Source organism: Zootoca vivipara, chromosome 16 (assembly GCF_963506605.1).
Source record: "Zootoca vivipara chromosome 16, rZooViv1.1, whole genome shotgun sequence".
NCBI lineage: Eukaryota > Metazoa > Chordata > Lepidosauria > Squamata > Lacertidae > Zootoca > Zootoca vivipara.
Window position 1 is genome coordinate 32,248,129 of NC_083291.1, and position 21,835 is coordinate 32,269,963.

Below are 21,835 nucleotides of genomic sequence, written 5' to 3' on the forward strand. Positions count from 1 at the left end.
CAGAAGACCATTAATTAGTTAATTCTTAATCACTCTCTAATCGGCTCATCCCCCACCCCGCTCCCCCAACTGTGATCCTGCTCCTCACACAGTAGGGGATATCTGCAGGTCACAAGAACAGGGTGAGGCCAGGACACAAACTACTGCTCCAGACATACCTGCTTTCTCACAAAAGCCCCCACTGCCACCACCTTTATCGCCATGTCCCCAGGATGGCACAACACAGCATGAGGCTACGTCAGCTACCATGTATTGGCAAACATGGCCAGCGATCCCAGGATGAAGGGCGTTCGAGTCCAACAACAGCTGGAAGGAGACAGGTGGATCCAGCCTTGAAAGAGCAGCATGACTAGTTTCCTTCTCCAAAATGCTGCTAGGCAGGTATTATCCAAGCCAGAGGCAGCTGCATTCCTGAAACCACACTAAGATGCACGTCATTGGGCCAAAAGGATATTGCAGGTGTGTGTCCAGACACCAGGAGGATGCCTCAAAACTCTCTGTACCACTAATATATATCAGGCTAACACCATAGGAGGAGGAGAGAAGCTTTGCGGGTCACCTAGTCCAACAGCTGCCCAAATACGTAAAGAATACGGAGCTAGAGCATCAGTCTCTACTTGAAGTCTTCACAGCAATGGCGCTGTGATTATCTGGCCAGGAACAGTCACTTACGCTATTGACCAACTGGAGGCTGTCGGTTTACTGCACATTGTGCATCCCACCTGCACTGCTCCTATCTTTAAGGAAGGCACTTCCGTACGCCAATCGTCCACCCCCACAGCTGCCCAAAGGGCAGCCAGCCAGCCATGCTTATTCCCTTCTCAGAAGCTGGGAGAAAAGGTGGTCTTAAGCCACAGAGCAAGTCTATGGCTGAGTCAGGAGTGGAAAGTAGTTAATGAGAATCACACCAGGCATCACAAAGATATCCGCGCCAACACAGCCCAAAAGCATGCTTCAAAGGGCACACACATACAATTGCTTCACCTAGAGATCAGAACCTTCAATTCCAGACATTCTGCAAACTGCGCCTTATGTCCTGGGAGTCCTGCTCCAGAATCCCAGTTGTGTCAGTGAAAAATGTCCCTTCCTGTCCACTCTTTCTGCATCACACACTAAGTCCTGGGACTGAGAAAAGAGACTTATCTGCCTTGCCAGAGACCCTGCCTGAAACAAATACCAAGCAAGGTGGTGACAGGTTTTACTCCTGGGGGGTTGGGGGGGGGTCTCAAGGACACTCACAAATCTTTTGCCCATTGGTTCCTGAAAATCTACATAATCAAGCAGCAGCAGCAGCATTAGAGCCAAGGTGGGGAACTGCATCCGGCTGACACATTGATTCAACTGACCCGTCCCCCATGGGCCACTTTGACAGGCAGCCTAACATGATCCAACTTTAAAGGAAGTTCTGAGAGCACACTCTAAGCACACTCTGAATTCCTCTCTTGCTCCCTTGCAGCCCCAGCTTGAATTCCGCATCAAATGCTAGCCCTCTGACTGTGATCCCCTGGTGGAGCATTCTCAATGAGGGGGCTTGTGTTTGGTGCCAAATGTGAAAAGTGTCAAATAAATGCAAGGCCTGCCCACTTGCAGAAGAACTCCTGGGAGTGTACTCTTGCCCCACCTGACTGTCATATGATGGCAGGTGGGTGTAGCGGGGCAGACTACTGTGCAAGACAAATTAGGACCACTGGCAGACTTATTTTGTCCCACAGGCCAGAAGATTATATGCTTATATGCATCTCTCTCTCTCTCTCTCTCTCTCTCTCTCATTTGTTCTTGAGATAATAAGGCAATACTCATGACCCACAACTATTACCTCTTTCTCCTTCCTCTGAAGACAATACAGGCCTACAGTATCATGTCCAGAGACAAGCAAAGGGACAGAAACAACGAACAGAAACAAAAATACTCTCCCAAATCCAACTCGTCGTGGCAACGCTTAACTCTTTTTAGGGGGGGGCATGTGCAAGGTTCACAGCAGCAAGAAGCAACATCATCGAGGAGGCATTTTAGCACTTGAACAAACAATTTGCAAGAGACTTGCAAAGGACGAGCTTCCACGGTTTGATAACAGCAAGCGAGAGCAGTAAACCACAGCCCTTGCAAAGCATCTGGGTGTTCTGTAGGGGTGACGCATCTGCATGCTCCCACCCTTTGGTTCTCCCGCTCCCCCTGCAGCTTGGCCCAGCCCCATATCCTATGTCAGTCTGTCTTCTCTGCCTCCTGCCTTGCTTTTCCTGCCTTTGGAGCAGAGGCACATTCTGGACCAACAATATTTCGTTGCAACACTACAGCCAAGAAGAGACCCCTCTTTGCATAAGAGGAATGTAGTGTTTTGGGGGGCTATTCTACAACAAGGCCTGGGTGAGGCATTTCCCTTACACCCCCTAAAAATTAGTTTTGGCCAGCACTAAGCTTCTCTCCAAGTGAAAACTTGATTGTATTCTGGGGAGACTTGTCTGTTAGCTTTGCGCCATGAAACTCCACTGGGGTGCATTTTCAGGTCCGCATTACTCCAAAGAACTTCTGATGCAGCCTCTGTCACGTTGGGTTCACAGAACTGTGCATAAGTAGGTGGGAGAAGGTTCTGTAGCAGGATCTCGACCCAGAAGCCAGCTCCCAGCATTCCATCCCAACTCTCTCAATGTTCTGGCAACCACTAGTGTGACCAAGAAACAGCCCAAGGAGGGAGCTGTGCCAGGAGGCTTAAGGCTGCCCACAGACATTTTACGTTGTCTCGATCTGGAATATTGTAAACAGCTGAAAGATGACCAAACACCACTCTCTGTTCACTAGGACAGCAGGAAGGTTTAGCAACCCCCCCAAAAAAAGTTTGCCGAAATGCACCCCTTGATTTTTGCTTTTGTTGGTGAGCAACTGCCACCCACTCCATTGGGTACAAAATATGGACTACAAATGGAGGCAGCATTGTAGCAGGAAAAAACCCACTCTCTTACACAGACCCACAGACTCTGGGTTTCCTGGCCTCTACACTAACAGGAGCATTATGAGGGTGTTAGGCATCCTTCAGTGTTGCTTTAGACACACTGCATCCCTCGCTCTGCCGTAGGATTTCTGCAATATACCAAAGTCCCCTCTGCATCCGAGATGGAAACTCTGGTCCCAGCTGCATGTTCCTGGACTCCAGTTCTCACCATTCCTGGCCACTGGCCATGCTGGCTGGGGGATGCTGATGGGATCTGGGGTCCAAAAAAACCTGGAGGGCCTCAGGTCTGTCGCACCTCGATCTACACAATCTCAGCCCATCAAGGCCACCAGCAGTTTGCTATTTCAGTGCAAGTCCAGAAGCAGGGCCCACTTGGTGTGTCTTCGTTTGACTGAGCGCCCGCTCAAGTTGGAAAGGGTTCGCACCCAGCCTGCAAGACTCTCTGCCAACAGACCGAGAGAGAGCTCAGAAATTGGAGAGGGCTTTTGATAAAGGCAGAAGTCCTGGTCCAAGCTTCCTCTTGCTCAGCAAGCCCAGGGGCCCCAAGGAGGCAGCAGGACTTGCTTGAAAGGCGCTGAATGCCCTTCTCTCCCAAGGCTGCTGGAGGTGGGGTATGGAGCTACCCAGCCTGCTCTGGTTTCCTGCAGGATGGCTATCCAGATGTTCTCAATTATGCTTCCCTCTCTCTGTGTGTGTGCGCGCACCAGCTCACTCCCGTCCGCCCCGCTGGCTATTTTCCGGGGAGCCCAACCGAACCCCCCCTCCCGATCTTGGCCAGAGATTTGACAGTGGGCCTTTCCCCTTTCTCCCTCCTCCGGGTGCCAAACCCCGCCACTCCCGTCTGTTTGTCCCTGCTGCCCCACCGATTCTTGCGGGCAGAGAGAGCGCTCCGATGCCAAGCTGCCCCCCCCCGGAGGTCCCCAAGCGAGGAGTTGGGTGGGGTGGTGGGTGGCCGAGAGAAAAGGCGAGGCGCGGAAAAACAACTTGAAGAAGAAGCCCAGTTCTGCCTGCCAGCCCAGCGAGGGCGGCTCTCGCTAATGGCCAACAGCTGGACGCCCCCCGCGCCCCCCCCCTGCCCGAAAGGCGGGCGAGGCAGCGAGGGCGGGAGAGAGAGGCAACTACACAGATGTCATTTGTTCCTTCGCTCCGGCTATTTCTTCCCTCTCACACATGGAACGCGCGGGGGGGGGGGGAGAGAAGCAGCGGTTTAAACCAAATTAAAACCATGGGGGGGGGAGTTGGGTAGCGTCTTCTTTCGCTTTGTCTGGGCTTTTGAGGCAATTGGCAACCCCCCCCCCCACTTTTAAAACAAAATAAAAGAAGCCAAGCCAACTGAGGAGACCGAGGGCGCAAACTTCGTCCCCTCAGGACTTACCCGAAGCGAGGCGCGCAGGGCGGAGGGCTGCCCGTCTCTCGCCTTCCTAGAGCCGCCTTGGTGTCCCTTCCTAGAGTCCGAGGGGCGGGATGGGGGCAGAGAGGGAGAAGGGGGGAAGAGAAAAGGCCGTTGAGAATATGCCGAAGTTTGGAGAGGCGCCTGGGGAGGAGCGGCGCCCCCCGGAGCGGGAGGGGGCGAGAGGCAGCGGGGTTAGCGGAGCATCCTCTCGGTCGCCCGAGGTACCTTCTCCTCTCGGCTCCGTCGCCTCCGCGCTGGAGAAGCTGCCTCGCCAGCCGAGCGGGGTCCCCGGGACTACACGAGGCTCCGCCCCTCCCGTCGAGACTCCGCCCCCTCCCGCCGAAGCCCCGCCTCCGCCGTCGGAAGGGCAGCGGCGAGGGGAAGGAGAAGGAGAAGCGGAGCTGCCCCGCGACTCGAGCGGGGCGGACGGTCGGGCGGACTGTCGGACGGCGCCTACTTCTGCCGCCCGGATCGGGCCAGAGTGGTCCATCTAAGCCGGGCGTCGTCTTCTGCCTGGTTGTTTGCACGCTGGTGGGAACGCAGAGCCCCGTGAGACCATCGGGGGTCCGTCCAGCTCAGTGTTTCCCAAACTTGGGTCTCCCACCTGTTTTTGGACTACAGCTCCCATCATCCATACGGTAGGTAGCAGGACCAGTGGTTACAGATGGTGGGAACTGTAGCCCCCTCAAAAAACCCAGGTGGACACCCACTTTTGGGAAACACTGTTTAGCTCAGTATTGTCTGCACTGACTGGCAGCCCATCGGGGGAATCCATCTGCCTCAGTATTGCCAGCACTGACTGGCAGCAGCTTTCCAGGATTTCTGGCAGGAGCCTCCCCGACTCTGATCTGGTGGGATTGAACTTGGCACCTTCCACTTGTGAGGCAGACACACTTTGCCACTGAGTTGTGGCCTTTGCCCTTGCCCTGCTTGTCATTCCCAACAACTGACAGTGGTGGGAGAGCCTAGCCCTCTGGCCTGGCAGCCACTGATCCTTGAGCCTCTGACCCAGACCGTACCCTTCTGCCGCCTGAGGCAAAAGGGGGAGGTGCTGCCCTGCACAAGCTCCACCCACCCACCCATTGCCACCTCTGCCCAAGCCCCCCTTGCTGGGGTTGCATGGCTGTGGCTTCTGGGTTCCAGTGAGATCTCGCACACGGTCAAGTAAAAACCCCACTTATTTTGGCTGAACTTCCTCTTAAATGCATTTCAGCTGCAACCAATCTTGATTTTAGTGGATTTTTGTATTCCTTCTTATCAGTGCTATTTTTCTAGAACTTGCCATGAATGCCTCCCTTGTTCTTTTACAATGCCAATGGCACCCACCTGAGAGGTGCTGGAACTGAGTTCCGGCTGGAGGGGGGGGGAGTGCCGACCGTGCTTGCAATATGGCATAAGCCAGGCATCCCCAAACTGCGGCCCTCCAGATGTTTTTGCCTACAACTCCCATGATCCCTAGCTAACAGGACCAGTGGTCAGGGATGATGGGAATTGTAGTCCAAAACATCTGGAGGGCCGAAGTTTGGGGATTCCTGGCATAAGCAACCCCCCCATACTCACAACTCCACCCCTTTAAACTATGTGCCCCAGGCATCTTAACTGTAAGAACGGTTGTGCTGGTATATCGATCATGGCGCTGGTGTGGCTCTCTCCGCAGAAGGGTGCAGAAAGAACTGCATTTCAACATGGAAGCTTCTCAAGCACCTTCTCTTCCCACGTGAAAAGAAAATAGGAAGATACATCTAAAGGATAAACCAAGGAGAAGGAGTCACACAAGGCTTAAGAATGGCAGAGGAATAGGTTGTTGCTCAAGTCAGATCAGTTAAGAAGGAGAACGCTAGCTCTCAGGGGAGATGCCTGTTCCCCCACCCCCTGAAATGCTAAATTTAGTGCACAGCAAGAGTTGACAAAGTAGCCTCCAGGGAGAAAGTTCACACACACACACACACACACACACACACACACACACACACACACACACACTTTACTTGATTGCTGAAACATCAAAGGACGACTTGCACATGTGTAAAAGCCTCCGCAGCTCTAACACCACAAAAATAACTTTCATATCAGCTCAGCTGCAGGACCCTTTGGTGGAGTCAGTTCACAACTTGAACCGCCATGTACTCAGGAAATACACGTGGACGACCAAAGTGGCAGCCTCTTGCGAAGGCGGTGTGGGGTGCTGGGTTGGGGAGGGGAAATGTCTGCCTAGCAACAGCTTCTGTCACTTCCAGGCAGACTACAGCCTGCCATTGCCCACCATTTTCAGGAGGAGGCAAATGGGGCAGAGGAGTAAGCTGGGAGGGGAGTTAAGTAGGTATATCAAAGTTTATGGCGCAATGGCAGCTCGGGCACGTACGTGCTCTAGCCTAGTTGCACACATGGGAGAGTTCCTTTGTCAGTGATTTGTACCTAATAACTTGAAAGGTCTTGACAAGAGGACAGCCATTCACTAGAGCTCAGGGACCCAAATAAAGCTGGTTGACCCAGGGGCGTAGCCAGGATCAAAACTAGGGGGGGGGCAAGCCATGGTCGTTCAGGGGCGGGGCCAAGGCACGGAAGGGGAGGGGCCATGAAGTGGGCGGGGCTAAAGGGCCAGCGGGCCTGATGACATCGTGGCGGTGGCAGCAGCGGCCACCTTGTGCTTCTGGGGCTGGTAGCGTTGGCGGCTACCCTGCTTGGCTGGAGAGGACGGGAGGGTCGGGCAGGCGAGAGGGGGTGGCAGGGCGGGCGAGGGCGAGGCAAGACACGGCCGCAGCCACGACGGCTCCGAGGCGTTGCTGCATATCAGCATAATATTTCAACCATGGTTCAAGCCCCACCTTAGGAAAAAAATCCTGCATTTCAGGGGGTTGGACTAGATGACCCTTGTGGTCCCTTCCGACTACAATTCTACGATTCTATTGATATATTACCATAGCATATGCATCATTCTGCTTTCTTGAATTGTCCTACTCCTAGGCATAGCATCCAACTCCTAGAGGCCTAGGTGCCCCCTCCCCCAATTACTGGTAAATACCGTATTTGAAAGAGTCATCCCCCCATGTTGATGGGCTTTCTATGTGGGGCTTATCTGCCCCCACCGTATTTTATTAAGGATGGAAGAGGGAGGGAAGGAAGGAAGGAAGAAATAGAGAGAGGGATAACTCATATTTGTGGGTGCCTCTGGGTGACACTGTGATGCTGGAACTCTGCATGTACAGGAGCCTTGTAAGCAGCTTTCTCTCTGCTTGATTTACAGCAGGCACGTCCAACAGGTAGATTGTGATCTACCAGTAGATCACTGGATGTCTGTGGTAGATCACTGGTAGGTCACTGGCACCCCTAAAAAAAGCTCACCCAAAATTTTCCTCCTCCCTCAAAAAAGTTGAACTATGACCTGAAGCCCTAAACAAAAATGGGCCTCCCTCCCTCCTAAAAGAAGCTCAACAAGTTTGACCTAAACCCCCCAAAACAGGGCTTCCCTTCCTTTAAAAAAAACTCAACAGCTTTGACCTGAACCCCCCAAAAGGGGGTAGATCACCCCCAGTTTTAAACTCTGAGTAGATCAGAGTTTCTTGGGAGGTGGCCACCCCTGATTTACAGTATACAGATGCAGGAGGAGGGGCAGACTGGAACACCAATGCTTTTTATAAACATCACTGTGTCTGTCAAAGCTACAACCTCCCCCCTTTCTTATTCACTTCTTTTTAGCCTTGCAGAGCCACCTTAGTCAAATTGAATCCTCTGAGTCTGCACCCTCATTAAATCGCCAATAGAACTCTTAATGCTCCTGAATGCTCATTAACAACTCCCACTTAAGAACAATAGGGTGAAATGGTCAGCTATCGAATCTTGCCTGGGGATATATGCTCCATTGTCTTAACTGCTTAACTACTGGTAGCCACTTTGCTTTATTTATTTGATGTGTTTTTGTTACTGCTGTGTCCCCCCCCCCCAGCAAGCGGAGACTTAGCTGCTCTTGCTAAAGCAAAGCCCTTTCCACTTCAGTTTTTGGAGGGGAAAAGTGCTGGTTATGGTCTGTAAAATACATTAATTTTTTTGCTTCTAGGGGGGGGCAGCTGCCCCCTCCTGCCCCCCCTGCCTACGCCCATGGGTTGACCGATCTTGTCACTCAGAAACAAAGAACTGGGTAAGCAGAAAGGCAGAGATGGGGAGCGTGGGGGCCTCAATATGTTGCTTTGTCCCGGCTCACATCAGGTCTAGCCAGCTTGGCTGATGGCCCATGGGCCAAGAATGATGGCAGCTGCAGTCCAGGAACTTCTGGAGGACCATGGGTTCCTCACGCCTGCAGAATCTGCTGTGCACTTGAGAATTGTGGGCAATCCGGCAAGATGCATTTAACAAGGAGAGGAACGACACAAGGCATGCTTATGGGTGGGACCTTCCTCCTCAATTCATGCTGATGGTAAGGAACTTTCTACCCAACCCTTAACTGCGCCAGGACAACTTCCTTTTTTCAGTCCTTAATGCATCTGACCATAACTGAAGTCTTGGCTTCAGGTCAACAAGCTTGTTGGTCTGGTCTCCTCACAGCTTCTCACAAGCTGGGAGGTAGATCAGCTGGCAGAAGTCCCCTGAGCCACAAAATAGCCCCTGTAGGCCTTTTAATGGCCTGGCCCTTCCTGTAAAGATTTCCAATTCCATTATATCTGTGATATTCAGCGGTTGCCCCAAACACAGAGCTCTGCAGACATCGAAGAAGGGAGAGCGTGGGCAGTCTCGTGATTTGGATAACCGTTCAGTTCCTCCCAGCCAGTCGCCAGCAGCTAGCATGCCTTTGTATCAGAGCAGTTCCTCTTGAGCTCACCCCAAGGGGATTGTGGTGGGGCAGCTTCCCCCTCCTCTTATCAATATATTGGTAGTGGGTTAGGAGAGAGCTGGGGCAGCAGGCAGGAAGTGGTCGCCCCATGAGTGTCGCCCAAAGGGAGGGCACAGATTGAGCAGGCAGCTGCTAGGAAGTGATTCATTCAATTAACAGAGGAGGAGGCAGAATAACATGAGCAAACGAGATGCTCGTGTTACATTGGGTGTCATTCTGGCACAGGTTTGGAGGGGATCCCAAATTTTGTAGCTCATAGTTAATAAGCCTGCCGTTCCTTCAGGAAGAACAAGAGCATTTACTGTAGAAATTGCAGTGGGGCTAAAAAAGCGACAAGTCTACCTTACTATAGCATCCATCTCATATTCCTAAACACACTTTCATGAAAGGAGAAAACAGAAAATTATAGAATCATAGAGTTGGAAGAGACCACAAGGGCCATCCAGTCCAACCCCCTGACAAGCAGGAAACACCATCAAAGCATTCCTGACATATGGCCTCCGCTTAAAGACCTCCAAAGAAGGAGACTCCACCACACTCCTTGGTAGCAAATCCCACTGCCGAACAGCTCTTACTGTCAGGAAGTTCTTCCTAATGTTTAGGTGGAATCTTCTTTCTTGTAGTTTGAATCCATTGCTCCGTGTCCGCTTCTCTGGAGCAGCAGAAAACAACCTTTCTCCCTCCTCTATATGACACCCTTTTATATATTTGAACATGGCTATCATATCACCCCTTAACTTTCTCTTCTCCAGGCTAAACATACCCAGCTCCCTAAGCCGTTCCTCATAAGGCACCATTTCCAGGCCTTTGACCATTTTGGTTGCCCTCCTCTGGACACATGCCCTCCAACATTTCTCCGATGAAAATAGGGGTGTCCCACTCCATAATAATTGTACTATTTATACCCCACACATCTTACTGGGTTGCCCTAGCCACTCTGGACAGCTTCCAACATATATAAAAACACAATAAAACATTTTTTTTAAGCCTTCCCTATACAGGATTGCCTTCAGACGGCTCAGGAGTCAGAAAACTCCATAATGCCCACCAACATTTCTCCAATGAAAATAGGGACACCCTAAGGGAAAGTGGGACATTCCAGGATCAAATCAGAAACCGGCAGAGTTTCTCTAAATCAGGGATGTCCCTGGAAAATAGGGACACTTGGAGGATCTGAGAAGAAAGCTCGTTGAGCCTCTCCACCCTCACAAAGAATACTATGCAGTAACTGTCCACAGATTAAAATCTGAGTTTCCTGGAGTGATTTCTGCTATCACAGTGGCGGTTCCTGAAGTTCTTGGCTGAAATGGCTACCATAAAGCAGATTAAAGTTTCCCCGTCACACACAATGCCTTCTAAGCAGTCATGTCCACTAGGCTACATGACCTAATCTTATGGGCCACCTGAATCAGGGCCATGGATACCAGGGAGATTTCCTGCCTTCCTTCCAAACCAGCATGTCTAAGATTGATGCATTTTCACCTACGGATAGTTTAAAAATATTTAGAAATCCCGCACAATAGTGGTTAAATGAAAAAGCATTTTAGCATACATTTTCAAAAACGGACTATTTTAAAATCCCCCAGTGTTTCAATTATCACAAAAATGCTTTTAGCTTGTTTGGTGGTAGTGGTGTTTTTTAAGGGGGAGGGGAGAGAGGTTAAATTGCAAAACATTGCCTCCCTAAAAAAGTGCTCCAGCAGTGCAAATTAAAAAGCGACAGAGATTGTATTGTCAAGTGAATTTGCTCTTCCCCACCCAGATGGGTGTCAAATATCCACTGGTGTGAATGAAATATAATGAGATGTACACAGAGGGGAGAAAGAAAAGAAAAGAACCTAACTCTCCCCCACAATTAAGTGTGGGAAGTAAATTAAGTGGTGCCTCGACTTACAAATTTAATCCGTTCCGAAGGTCGGAAGTCGAAAAGCGCCATTGGAAGCGCGATTCCCCATAGGAATGCATTGGAAACGGAAAAATTCGTAAGTCGAAGCAACCCCATCTAAAAATTCGTAAATCGGAAAAACCCTATCTAAAACCGCCGCGGTTTCCATTCGGATGTCGAGGAATTCGTAAGCGTGCGGCCATTTGCCCCATTCGTGAGTCGAAAAATTCGGTTGTCGAGTCGTTTGTAAGTCGAGCTACCACTGTACACCCCTACCGAAGTCTCACAGTGCTAAGGGAGTGCTAAGAGCCATTGGTTTGGTCTGTCACCCAGTAACAGGCGGAGGGTTCTGTATGTGATGGCTTAAGAGGAAGCAAGGGAGACCAAGAGGGAAGCACACATCTCTACATGCTTGGTTTAGGCATGTGGAAAATAATCCCCTTCCGACAGGCCTCCTCTGCTTGGCTTTTCGAAGAGGACATTTCCATCATCCACTGTGGGACAAAGGACCTTACAGGAGCATGTCCCTGTCCCATTCTGCTGATGCAATATGAAAAGAGCTGTTCGACAGTGGAATTTGCTGCCAAGGAGTGTGGTCTTTGGAGGTCTTTAAGTGGAGGCTTGACGGCCATATGTCAGGAATGCTTTGATGGTGTTTCCTGCTTGGCAGGGGGTTGGACTGGATGGCCCTTGTGGTCTCTTCCAACTCTATGATTCTATGATTCTAAAAGGGTTCGTGGAAGAAGGTAAAAAGGTAAAGGACGCCTGGACAGTCAAGTCCGGTCAAATGAGACTATGGGGTTGCGGCGCTCATCTCACTTTCAGGTTGAGGGAGCTGGCGTTTGTCCACGGACAGCTTTCCGGGTCATGTGGCCAGCATGACTAAACCGTTTCTGGCACAATGGAACACTGGAACAGAAACCAGAGCACACGGAAATGCAATTTATCTTCCCGTCACGGCGGTACCTATTTATCTACTTGCACTGGCGTGCTTTCGAACTGCTAGGTTGGCAGGAGCTGAGATAGAGCAACAGGAGCTCACTCCATTGCAGGGATTTGAACCGTCGACCTTCCCATCGGCAAGCCCAAGAGGCTCAGTGGTTTAGACCACAGCACCACCCGCGTCCCCTGGTTCACGGAATAAGAGGGGGTCAAAAGGAGTCTATAGTCCTTTCACCCCTGCTTAATTTTTTTAACCGCAATTACCTCATTTAAAGACTAATTTTAACATTACCTCCTGTCCCCATTAGCAGGGAGTCACTGCAGTGACAAATTTCTGAGCAAAGGCCTTTGTAGTGGAAAGCTCACATTTCTGCAGATATTCTCCTATTCTCTCCCTGCGTCCAGACACGGTTGCTGGCGCTTCTGGCTTTTAAAATAATTTGTGCAGGAAAAAAAAAAGTAACACAGGTTGTGTGTGAACCCAAACAACTTTTCTATTCTGAGCTGCCTTAGCAAAGCGCTTCCTTCACTGTTCTGTTTTATTTCTGCTAAGATAATCAGACAAGGACAAGATGCTATTTTCTGCTTTTGCTGTAAACATCCCAAAGTCATGGGGTTCCCATTACATGTTCTGGGCCAGCAATACTAACTCCTACAAGACCCAGGAGGCCCTGCCCAGATATGAAAGTGTCCCTCCAGAATTACGCCAAGACATGCAAGGACCTCTCCAATTGGACTTTGAGGTACGATTATAATAACAGACCCAGCCTCAGAGTACCGTACTTTTCCGTCTATAAGATGCCCCAATGTATAAGATGCCCCCTATTTCTGGAGACTCAAATTTAAGAAAATTGGGGGAGATGGCAGAGAGTTGCTGAGCTTTTTTTGTACAGGATTGCCCAGAGTTGTGGAGCTTTTTTGGGGGGGGGGGAGATTACCCAGGGTTGCTTAGCTTTTGGGGGGGGGGTTGCTGAAAATTGCTCATCCACATGCGTCGCTAAATCCGCTCCCGTCTGGCCCATCGCCGACAGAAGCTGCAAATCGCACGCCCAACTGCCGGAGAATCAGCCAATCAACACCACTGATTGATGCAGCAACCAATAACAGCCACTGACATCTGTGGCAGCAGCCAATCAAACGTCCACCCTATGCACTATCCATGTATAAGACGACACCCACTTCTTAGTAAAAAAAACCTAGTCTTATGCACGGAAAAGTACGGTATTTGCTGTCCACGTTCCCAACACACGAGTAGCCCCCTTCTGGGGCTTTGCCATTAGCCTCCTGCCCTTCTATTACACTTTCACAATTCAAGCATTCTTAACCGGGGGATTTCTTCTTCCCTTCACCCATTTTCAGTGCATAATAGCTTCATATCAGCCCAGTTTTCCCAGTGCAGCCAAACACCAGCCGCCCACCTGGGCTGTGGCCTGGATGCTCATCCCTATTAAAAGCACCTGTACACATTTATTATGGGATAGACTACAATCCATGAAAAGGGTTCAGCAAGAAGTGTTATCTTGAGTTACAGGTATATGCACGGACACACATTGCTGTTTTTAATGCAAAAAGCTGGCACAGTTACTGTTCTGGAAGCCATGAAAGCGCTGCATGCCAAAGTGCCATGGATGGTCTAGTGCAGCGTTTCTCAACCGTGGGTCCCCAGATGTAGTTGTACTACAACTTCCATCACCCTTGACCACTGGTCCTGCTAGCTAGGGATGATGGGAGTTGTAGCCCAACGACATCTGGGGACCCAAGGTTGAGAAAGGCTGGTCTAGTGTGATTACAGAGCCCACAGTGGGCAAATAGGTTTGCATGGCAGTTTCAGTGATGAAAGTTCCCCATACTCTTTTCAAATTGTCTGTGTTACTGCAAGGCACCAGGCACTCCCAGCACTCTCCTGTGGGATTTCATGTGGCTCACTGATCTTTGCCTCAGCTCCTCCATCACTCTCTTCTTTCGCTAGCTTGTTGGCCAGGTGGTTTGCACAATTGCAAAACCAACCCATGGTCTGCAAACAAGGCCCCACTGAGCACCAGCTACGCCTTTGCCTTGCAGCTGGGCACCAAATCCACACTGCTATTGGGAAACCTTGTCTGTACGCTGGATCTTCCACCTTGGGATTCAAGCTCTTCCCATTGCAACTGTCAGCCCTCCTGCCCCACGTTGTTTGGTTTTGTTTGTTCCTGAACAGCAGAATACCAAGGTGGTACTTGGGAATGCTTTGCATAACAAATGCCTCTTCCCTGTTAGTTTTTTTTTTTTTTGCTTCACACTCCTCCTCCTCCTCTCTGGGCTTCCTTGTTTGCAAATGCCTCTCCTCAAAACAGTTCCTCAGCTTATTTTTCTAGCCCCCCCCCCCCCCGAATGCTCCATCCTTGGCATAGCAACACTTGTGATTCGGAAACATTGTTGCAGGGAGGGCTCAAAGGCTGCCCTAGAAATATGGCTACAATCGGCACCTGGAAAATACAGACAGCCAAAGCTTAGTGTTTGCATTTGATAAATGTTTGGATTCAGAGCCATTGAGTTTTGTCAATGGCAGGAGAAAGGGTATTTGTGGTGGTTAGAAAACCAAGTGTGTCAAAACAGAGAAGGAACAGGGATTAGGGGACAACAGCAGCCCTATCCCAAGGGTACAAAGCACAAAGCAAACTCTGCCCATATCTGTGGGTTCTTGCTAACAATGAGGACCTAAAACTTGACCAGTTCAAAAATGGAAAGTTGGGTTCTCTCTTGGATTCTGAAGTTTATGGCACAACTTTGCCTGTACAGTGGTGCCTCGACTTACGAATTTAATCCGTTCTGAAGGTACCTTTGTAAGTCGAAAAATTCGTAAGTTGAAAAACGCCATTGGAAATGCGATTTCCCATAGGAATGCATTGGAAATGGGAAAATTCGTTAAGTCGAAGCAACCCTATCTAAAAATTCGTAAGTTGAAAAATCCCTATCTAAAACCGCCGCGGTTTTTTTCCGGATGCCGAGACATTCGTAAGCACGCGGCCATTAGCCCCATTCGTAAGTTGAAAAATTCGGTTGTCGAGTCGTTCGTAAGTCGAGGTACCACTGTAGCTAGTACAGATTCCTAGGTGACTCAAGTGTGAAGAAATGACACAGCCCTATTCATTAATAAGAACAGAATCAGTATCAGTCTCTTTGGATTTTGTTTAATGGCATTATAAATAAAATGTTTACAAACTTCTCCACCAAGGAGCAAGACATACAGAAATCAAATCTCAGCTGCCTACCATTGGCCTGGCCATAACACAAATGTAGCATTTACCATGTCCAGAATTTATGGCCTGGAGCAAGGTAAGAGGAGTGGAACTCTGATCCAGAGAGAAGGACATTTCTTAAACATGAGAACGTGACATTTTGAATCCGAGCTGTTGCAGCTTTGGTTACAAGTAAGCAATTGAGCTCTAGCACTGAGCTCCTTTTGTCTTCCACTGTTAGGAAAGAGCACCAACCTTCAATTATTATTATTTTAATAAAAGGTCTTTGGGTGGTTATGTGAAGGGGGTTACGGAGCAAGGGAGAGAAACAGTGGGAAGTTTTACCTGTTGGATTGGTCCAGTGCCTGTACGAATCTACGAAAACCAAAAAGGAGAAACTTGGAACTGAATCAGCACCGCTTACACAAATCTGTCTGTTCTAGCTCGTTTTGCTTTCGCCAAAAACGATGCTAAACTGAGCAAGGAAAAAAAAAGTACTCAGTCCAAATCAAGGGAAATATCGTCTGGATTAATCCTATGTACTTGGATAAAATGCTCCCCATTACTTTCAAGCAAATCTGGATTTACTCTCTCCAGTAGTAAAAACACAAGAGCATTTTGCCATTGCCCTCGATCCTCAAATCATCCCCTATTAAAGAAAGCAGAATACACTCATTTCTCCCAAATACTCTTCGCTCTGCCACTATGGGCAGGGGCTAATCACTACTCCCCCAGGAGAAGGATGTTCATTCCTATAAGAGTGAGATCAAAGTCTAAACTCAACTCGAGCCTGCAGCAGTGATTTTCCTTCACTTCCGCTTGCTTGGGAAGGTGGGGGAGAGGCACTGACTAAGGTGAGGGATGCTCACAGTTCATTCATCCTCTTATTAATGAAAAATGCACACACAGCCCCTCCCCCCTTGGCATTTTGGGGGCGAAAGGAGGGGAACAGAACTCCTCTGCTCACTCTAGAAGGCACTGCTGTGATCAAGTGTGCGTGCAAATACTAGCCCCTGCCTCGGAAAGGGTATAGCAAGAGGCATGTAAAATAGGGAAGGGTCTTTGGCCCGTGCTGCAAGTGAGGAAGCTGAGGGTCCCAGAAGGCAGTTGGCAGAAGGCCATCACTTGGTGACCAGCTACATAAAAACTGGCAGTCAGGATCTCCTGGGAAGGGGGTGGAGGGAAGAGCTGAGAAAGTATGGAGTCGGGACTCCTTGGTTTCAGCCCAAGCACTGGGTGGAAACATCAAGCTCTTAGTGCAAGAGGACTTGGTCACCTCCGAAGGTGAGGAAGCGAACCCAGGTGTCCTAGGTTTCAGCCCCCTAACTCAGAGACCGCTGCCCCTCTCTCCTCTCCCCACCCAGGAATGGGAACAAGAACTTGGTCCTGTCATTCTTGTTGATTCATGAACAAATAGCTGGCAACTCTAAGTGGTTGGTAGCCAAAAAGGGGAGTGTCAAAAAACAAAGCAAGAGAAAGGGGGAAACCTAAGTTTTTTTGGGCTGAGCCCAGCTGTCAAGACAGAAGACAACACAGAATCCACAGTGGGTGGGCCTCCAACTGCAAACATAGCCAGAGTTTCAAATCTGGCTATTCTTTGTGGAAGTCAAAGGCCCATGAGAGCAAAAGCAAATCTTCAGTTCATCAGGGAAGGGGATCTGCAGATGGTCTCACAGCTGGGGTGCTTCACCGAGAAAGCTGTGCACTGCAAGTCTTCCTGAAGGTGGGGCGCAGCTCTGAGCTGCACATATGTGAGAGCCAGATCACTCCCACCGCCAGCTCCCACAGAGATGTCTCCTTCCTCTTGAAGTGTCCGACTGGCCCACATCCTGGAGAGAGCCTGGAATGACATGGGAGGGTACTCCAAGTCTCAGCGTTGGCCTCCCAGAACAGAGCAAGCAGCCTGTCATCCTGCTTGGCTGCAACCCTGGGGGGATGCAAGGCTCAGTAGTTCCCTCCTGCGAATGGTCCCTGCAGTTTTTCAGGTGGTCCGTTCCAGCGGGGGGCTTCCCTTTCTAGGCTTCAGTCTTCCGCAAACTCAGCCTGCTGAAGGAGTTTCTGGCAGGAGGAAACAAGCACAGCACAAGACTCAGAAGAAGAAGAAGCATGTTCTGTAACTGGGGATTGGGAGGGAACGATAACAGAATGGCAAATGGCTTCATTCTGAAGGGTCAGGCAGATAAGAAGACAGTACACATTTAATGTCCAAATCTAAGACGTCCTGAATGGATAAAAGCTACACTAGTAAAGCTGCCTATGCCAGCTCAAAAACCACTGGTCCACTTAGTTCAGTATTGAAACCACTGAAGAGTGAAAGCCCCAAGGTATTTACACCTTAGAATTGGACAGACAGGTGGTCCTCCAGATAAATGATGTTGGAATCTAACTCCTGTGTCAAAACCAGCATAGCCAATGGTCAAGGATGATGTGAGCTGTAGTCCAGCAACTTCTATAGGCAGAGCTGCTGGTTAGCAAAACCTGCTATGTTGAAACTCTGCACATGAAGGAAGTGTGTGCACTGGCAATGTGCCGCAGTGCAGTATACTTGGGGCATGGGGAATGGCTCTTCAGAATTGGTGTACAGAATTGTGGGGACCCCAGAGGTTTTTTTTCCACTGTGCTGGTGAGCAGATGGCCCCGGGCTCTGCCTTAAGAGGCTGGTTGGGGTGCCCTTGTGGTGCCTTTCAACTCTCTGGCCAGGGTCAAGGACTGGGACCAAATTTTTCTTTTCTTAACAAACAAACAAAAATTACATAAATGGGATAAAGGAATACAGTGGTCCCTCGACTTACGAACTTAATCCGTTCCGAATGCACATTCGTAGGTCGAAAAGTTCGGAAGTTGAAACATGGTTTCCCATAGGAAAAAAAATATTCGGAAAAATCCGCAAGTCGAAAAAACCGTGTGTAAAAATTCGTAAGTAAAAAAAACTGCATTTAAAATCGCCAACGGTTTCCGTTCGGATGTAGAAAAATTCCTAAGCGTGCGGCCATTTGTCCCATTCGTAAGTCGAAACCTACGGATGTCGAGTAATTCGTAAGTCGAGGGACCACTGTAAACCCAACATTTAGCAGAAATTACTGATAGACTTCCAGGTTCAGGAAGGAACATGTCCTTTTAAAAAAATATGAAATGAAATGTACGGAGCTCATGCTGTGCTTTGTATTTTCTTTCCAGACCTCCGGGCAAAATCCCAACAGGAGCTTCCTGCCCTGGGGAGCAGCACAAGGGCTTGGGGAGCTGCTTCCAGTTGAAGGTGCCATGCCTGCAGAGAAACCCCAGTAGTCCTTTCTAGGCTTCTCATAAAGATCTTTGCTGAAGGGGGGGAAATGGAGGCCAAAACAAGGAGTAGGTGGCCAGTGGAATCCTGGCAGTTGTCACCACCAAAGTTGCCTGTGTGGTCTGATCGAAGCATCTTCGATCAGAGTTCAGAGTCTCTGCTCATGGCCTTTTTCGGAACCTGCGCAACAAGGTTTCCCTCACCTGTGTGCAGAATGGGGGGCCAGAGGGGTGTAGAGTTGAGGGATCTTGCGGTTGAGAAGCGGGTGCAGGGCTTCCTTGAGGCGCTGGTAATTCCTCTCCAGCTCTCGGAGAAACTCCCGCTGGTCTGGTCCAATCAGCGTCTTGTTCTTGCGAAGGGCGTCTTCACACCTAAAAAAACCGATGGCAGCGAATAAGAAGTTCGTGGTGGAACCAGCTCAGGGCTGAGTTGTCTCTCACTCCAGGCACAAACTACAGGCATTTCCTTAGTTTAAAGAGAAGCACAACTGGGAATTAGAACTGTCCGTTCTCTGGACAGAGGGGAGCCCAAGACCATTCAGCCTCCTCAGATGATTCTTAAGCTGCTATCCCTATGCTCACTTACCTGAGAGTAAGTCCCTCTGAACTCAATGGAACTTGCCTGAGTAGATATGCAGACAATTGGACCATTAATAAACTATAAATAACATCTTCAGGTTATTTTTAAGCATTTAGAGGCTTAAAAATTACAGGATATTCCAGGGGTCAGCAAACTTTTTCAGCAGGGGGCCGGTCCACTGTCCCTCAGACCTTGTGGGGGGCCGGACTATATTTTGAAAAAAAAAAGAACGAATTCCTATGCCCCACAAATAACCCAGAGATGCATTTTAAACATAGCTGCCAAGTTATCCCTTTTTTAAAGGGATTTTCCCTCATGCTGAATAGGCTTCCTCGCGAGAAAAGGGAAAACTTGGCAGCTATGATTTTAAATTAAATAAAAAACATTCTACTCATGAAAAACATGTTGATTCCCGGACCGTCCGAGGGCCGGATTTAGAAGGCGATTGGGCCGCATCCGGCCCCCGGGCCTTAGTTTGGGGACCCCCGGGATATTCTCTGAAGGCACCACCTTCTTAAAAAAAGAGTGGTCATTCTTATTACCAGCTATTAAAATGCTCTGGAAATGGTTGCAGGAGGCAGAATATACATGATCAGATTCAAGTAATGTTGAGTATGCTGGCAGTTAAAACATCCTCATTTTGTCAATCTTCATGCTTTAAGCTGCTGGGGAAGCCGCCATATTGAGTCTACTGATGATGTCGAAATAAATAAGAAAATTGTCCAGTAGCACCTTAGAGACCAACTAAGTTTGTTCTGGGTATAAGCTTTCGTGTGCATGCACACTTCTTCAGATACACTGAAACAGAAGTCACCAGACCCTTACATACAGTGGGAGAGTGGGGTGGGGTTTTTCTCAGAAGGGTGGTAGGAGATGGGTAATTGACTCAATGGGTATGGTAAATCTGTTGACGACTGTTAGCGACTGCAATTATTCCTACAGGAAAAAGCAAGGGACAGTGCGCAGGTGACCAAAACCAGCTTTACCATATGTAATGAGACAAGAACCCAATATCCCTATTCAGACTCCACCCATTTAAGCTATGTGCCCCGGGCTTCTTAACTGTCAGAACGTGCTGGCCTATGTGCTGGCATAGCGATCATGGCGCTGGTGTGGCTCTCTCGGCAGAAGGGTGTAGTAAGAGCTGCGTTTTAACGTGGAAGCTTCTCAAGCACCTCCTCTTCCCACATTTTTTATTTATTTCGACTGCGTCAGACTAACACGGCTACCTACCTGAATCTACTGATGATGTGTTGTGGTTTTCTTGTTGGACTGACTGATTTTAATGTTTTAAAATGACTTTCTGGATTCTTGTATTTTGTTATTCTGTCTTGGGGCATTTCAGGTGAAGGGCAGGATACTAATCTAACAAGGAATATAATATAGGCAGCTAGCAGGTGCTTCCAGCAGTCTCTCCCCCCCCCCTGCATTTACAATTAAGGAATAGGTAGCTTCATGAAAAGTAATCCTACTTTGCTCCCCCCCCCCCCCGCTCAACAAGAATTGCACCAAGATCATGCAGCTGGATGGCTCAGTTAGTTACAGGGTGGTGCTGATAACACCAAGGTTGCATGTTTGATCCCTGTAAGGGACAGCAGCATATACCTGCATTGCAGAGCGCTGGACTCGATGATCCTCGGGGTCCCTTCAAACTCTATGATTCTATGAATGGTAGTTCTACAGAACCCACAGTGGGACTTGTCACAGATCAAAGTAGAGAACGAAACAGGAGCAAACCCCCTTCCTGTTCCATAGTTGATGTGTGGTAATCGGATAGGAAGTAATTTCTAGCCAGCCCTAGCCCTCCATTTTCAAAGCGCTCAGCATAAATTAGAGACATTCACATCTCCTGGAAAGAAGGTGAGCTAAATTTCCAACAGAAACTTCACATCCAACAAGATTCAAATTGCGACAGGAAGCAGGCAGGGTGTTTAATTAAACACAGCATGTTGCCAGACATCAGCAGCCACAACAAAATGTACTAATAAGCAACCTCGATTCTCCAAAAAGGCACTTGAAGCAGCAAGATTGAGTGGATATATCCATGTAAGGGCATTACACTTGCAAAAGGATTTCAAGCTACAGATTCAGGGCAGGTGTGCTTGTGCAGTACCTCTTGGTGAAGTCCTTGAAGCAGAGCCTCAGCTTATTGTGGTGTCGGTAGAGCTTGGGGTCTTCGGGGATCTCAGCCAAAAATACCTGCGCCACCTCCAGAGGTCCCTGGAACACAAGGGCCTTGGGGTCAAGAATAAGTCCTCCTATTGCCCTCCACATTGATTCTGACTCAGTAACTCACTCTTGGCTATCACAATAGCACCAAGGGTCTCCATCCTGTTTTCAGGCTCCCTTGCCCTACCCTCTACTTCAGTGTTAACCTGAACTCCTTACCCCCATCAGACCCAGGATTAATTTCTGTTCTTACCCCACACCCGTGATCTGCTGACTCCACAGTCTCAAGGGGTTTGCTACTTTGATTGGAAGCTTCCTCTTCCCACCGAATCAATCATTTACCCCCATGCCGTGGGCAAGTACCTGGTTGACTATGGTGCCAACACATCCTTGCAGCACCATCTGCAACATCTTGGCATCAGGTGGATCTTGGTGGGTGGCAAAGGCCAGTTCCTGGGTCTTCTTCTGCATGTCCTCTATGGCCACCTCGATGGGAATGAGAATGATCTGGGGAGAAGAGACCAAACAACGGAAACACAGCTGAAGCGTCAGAAGATGGGCATGCGCCATTCATATAAAACCCCGAACAAGACATTC

The 21,835-nt window shown here is 49.2% G+C and overlaps 2 protein-coding genes across 6 annotated transcripts in view; both read right to left on the minus strand.

Annotated features, from left to right (window-relative positions):
• Positions 1–4,647, minus strand: part of KANK2 (KN motif and ankyrin repeat domains 2) — an 82,261-nt gene extending 77,614 nt beyond the window's left edge. Inside the window, exons 1-2 of one of the 3 annotated variants that reach the window (XM_035140748.2) lie at positions 4,566–4,647; positions 4,323–4,392 (exon numbers count right to left, since the gene is read on the minus strand). The gene's annotated coding sequence lies outside the window, so the exon portion shown is untranslated. Of the gene's footprint in view, positions 1–4,322 lie in introns of all 3 variants that reach the window. The other 2 variants (XM_035140750.2, XM_035140747.2) reach the window with 2 other exon arrangements.
• A 10,256-nt stretch (positions 4,648–14,903) lies between these two features.
• DOCK6 (dedicator of cytokinesis 6) overlaps positions 14,904–21,835 on the minus strand; it is a 111,451-nt gene continuing 104,519 nt past the window's right edge. The window contains exons 46-49 of one of the 3 annotated variants that reach the window (XM_060268862.1): positions 21,602–21,745; positions 21,183–21,289; positions 18,694–18,861; positions 14,904–17,268 (exon numbers count right to left, since the gene is read on the minus strand). In XM_060268862.1, the coding sequence (XP_060124845.1) occupies positions 17,226–17,268; positions 18,694–18,861; positions 21,183–21,289; positions 21,602–21,745 (462 nt within the window). In that variant the 3' untranslated portion in view covers positions 14,904–17,225. The remainder of the gene's footprint in view (positions 17,269–18,693; positions 18,862–21,182; positions 21,290–21,601; positions 21,746–21,835) is intronic. The other 2 variants (XM_060268860.1, XM_060268859.1) reach the window with 2 other exon arrangements.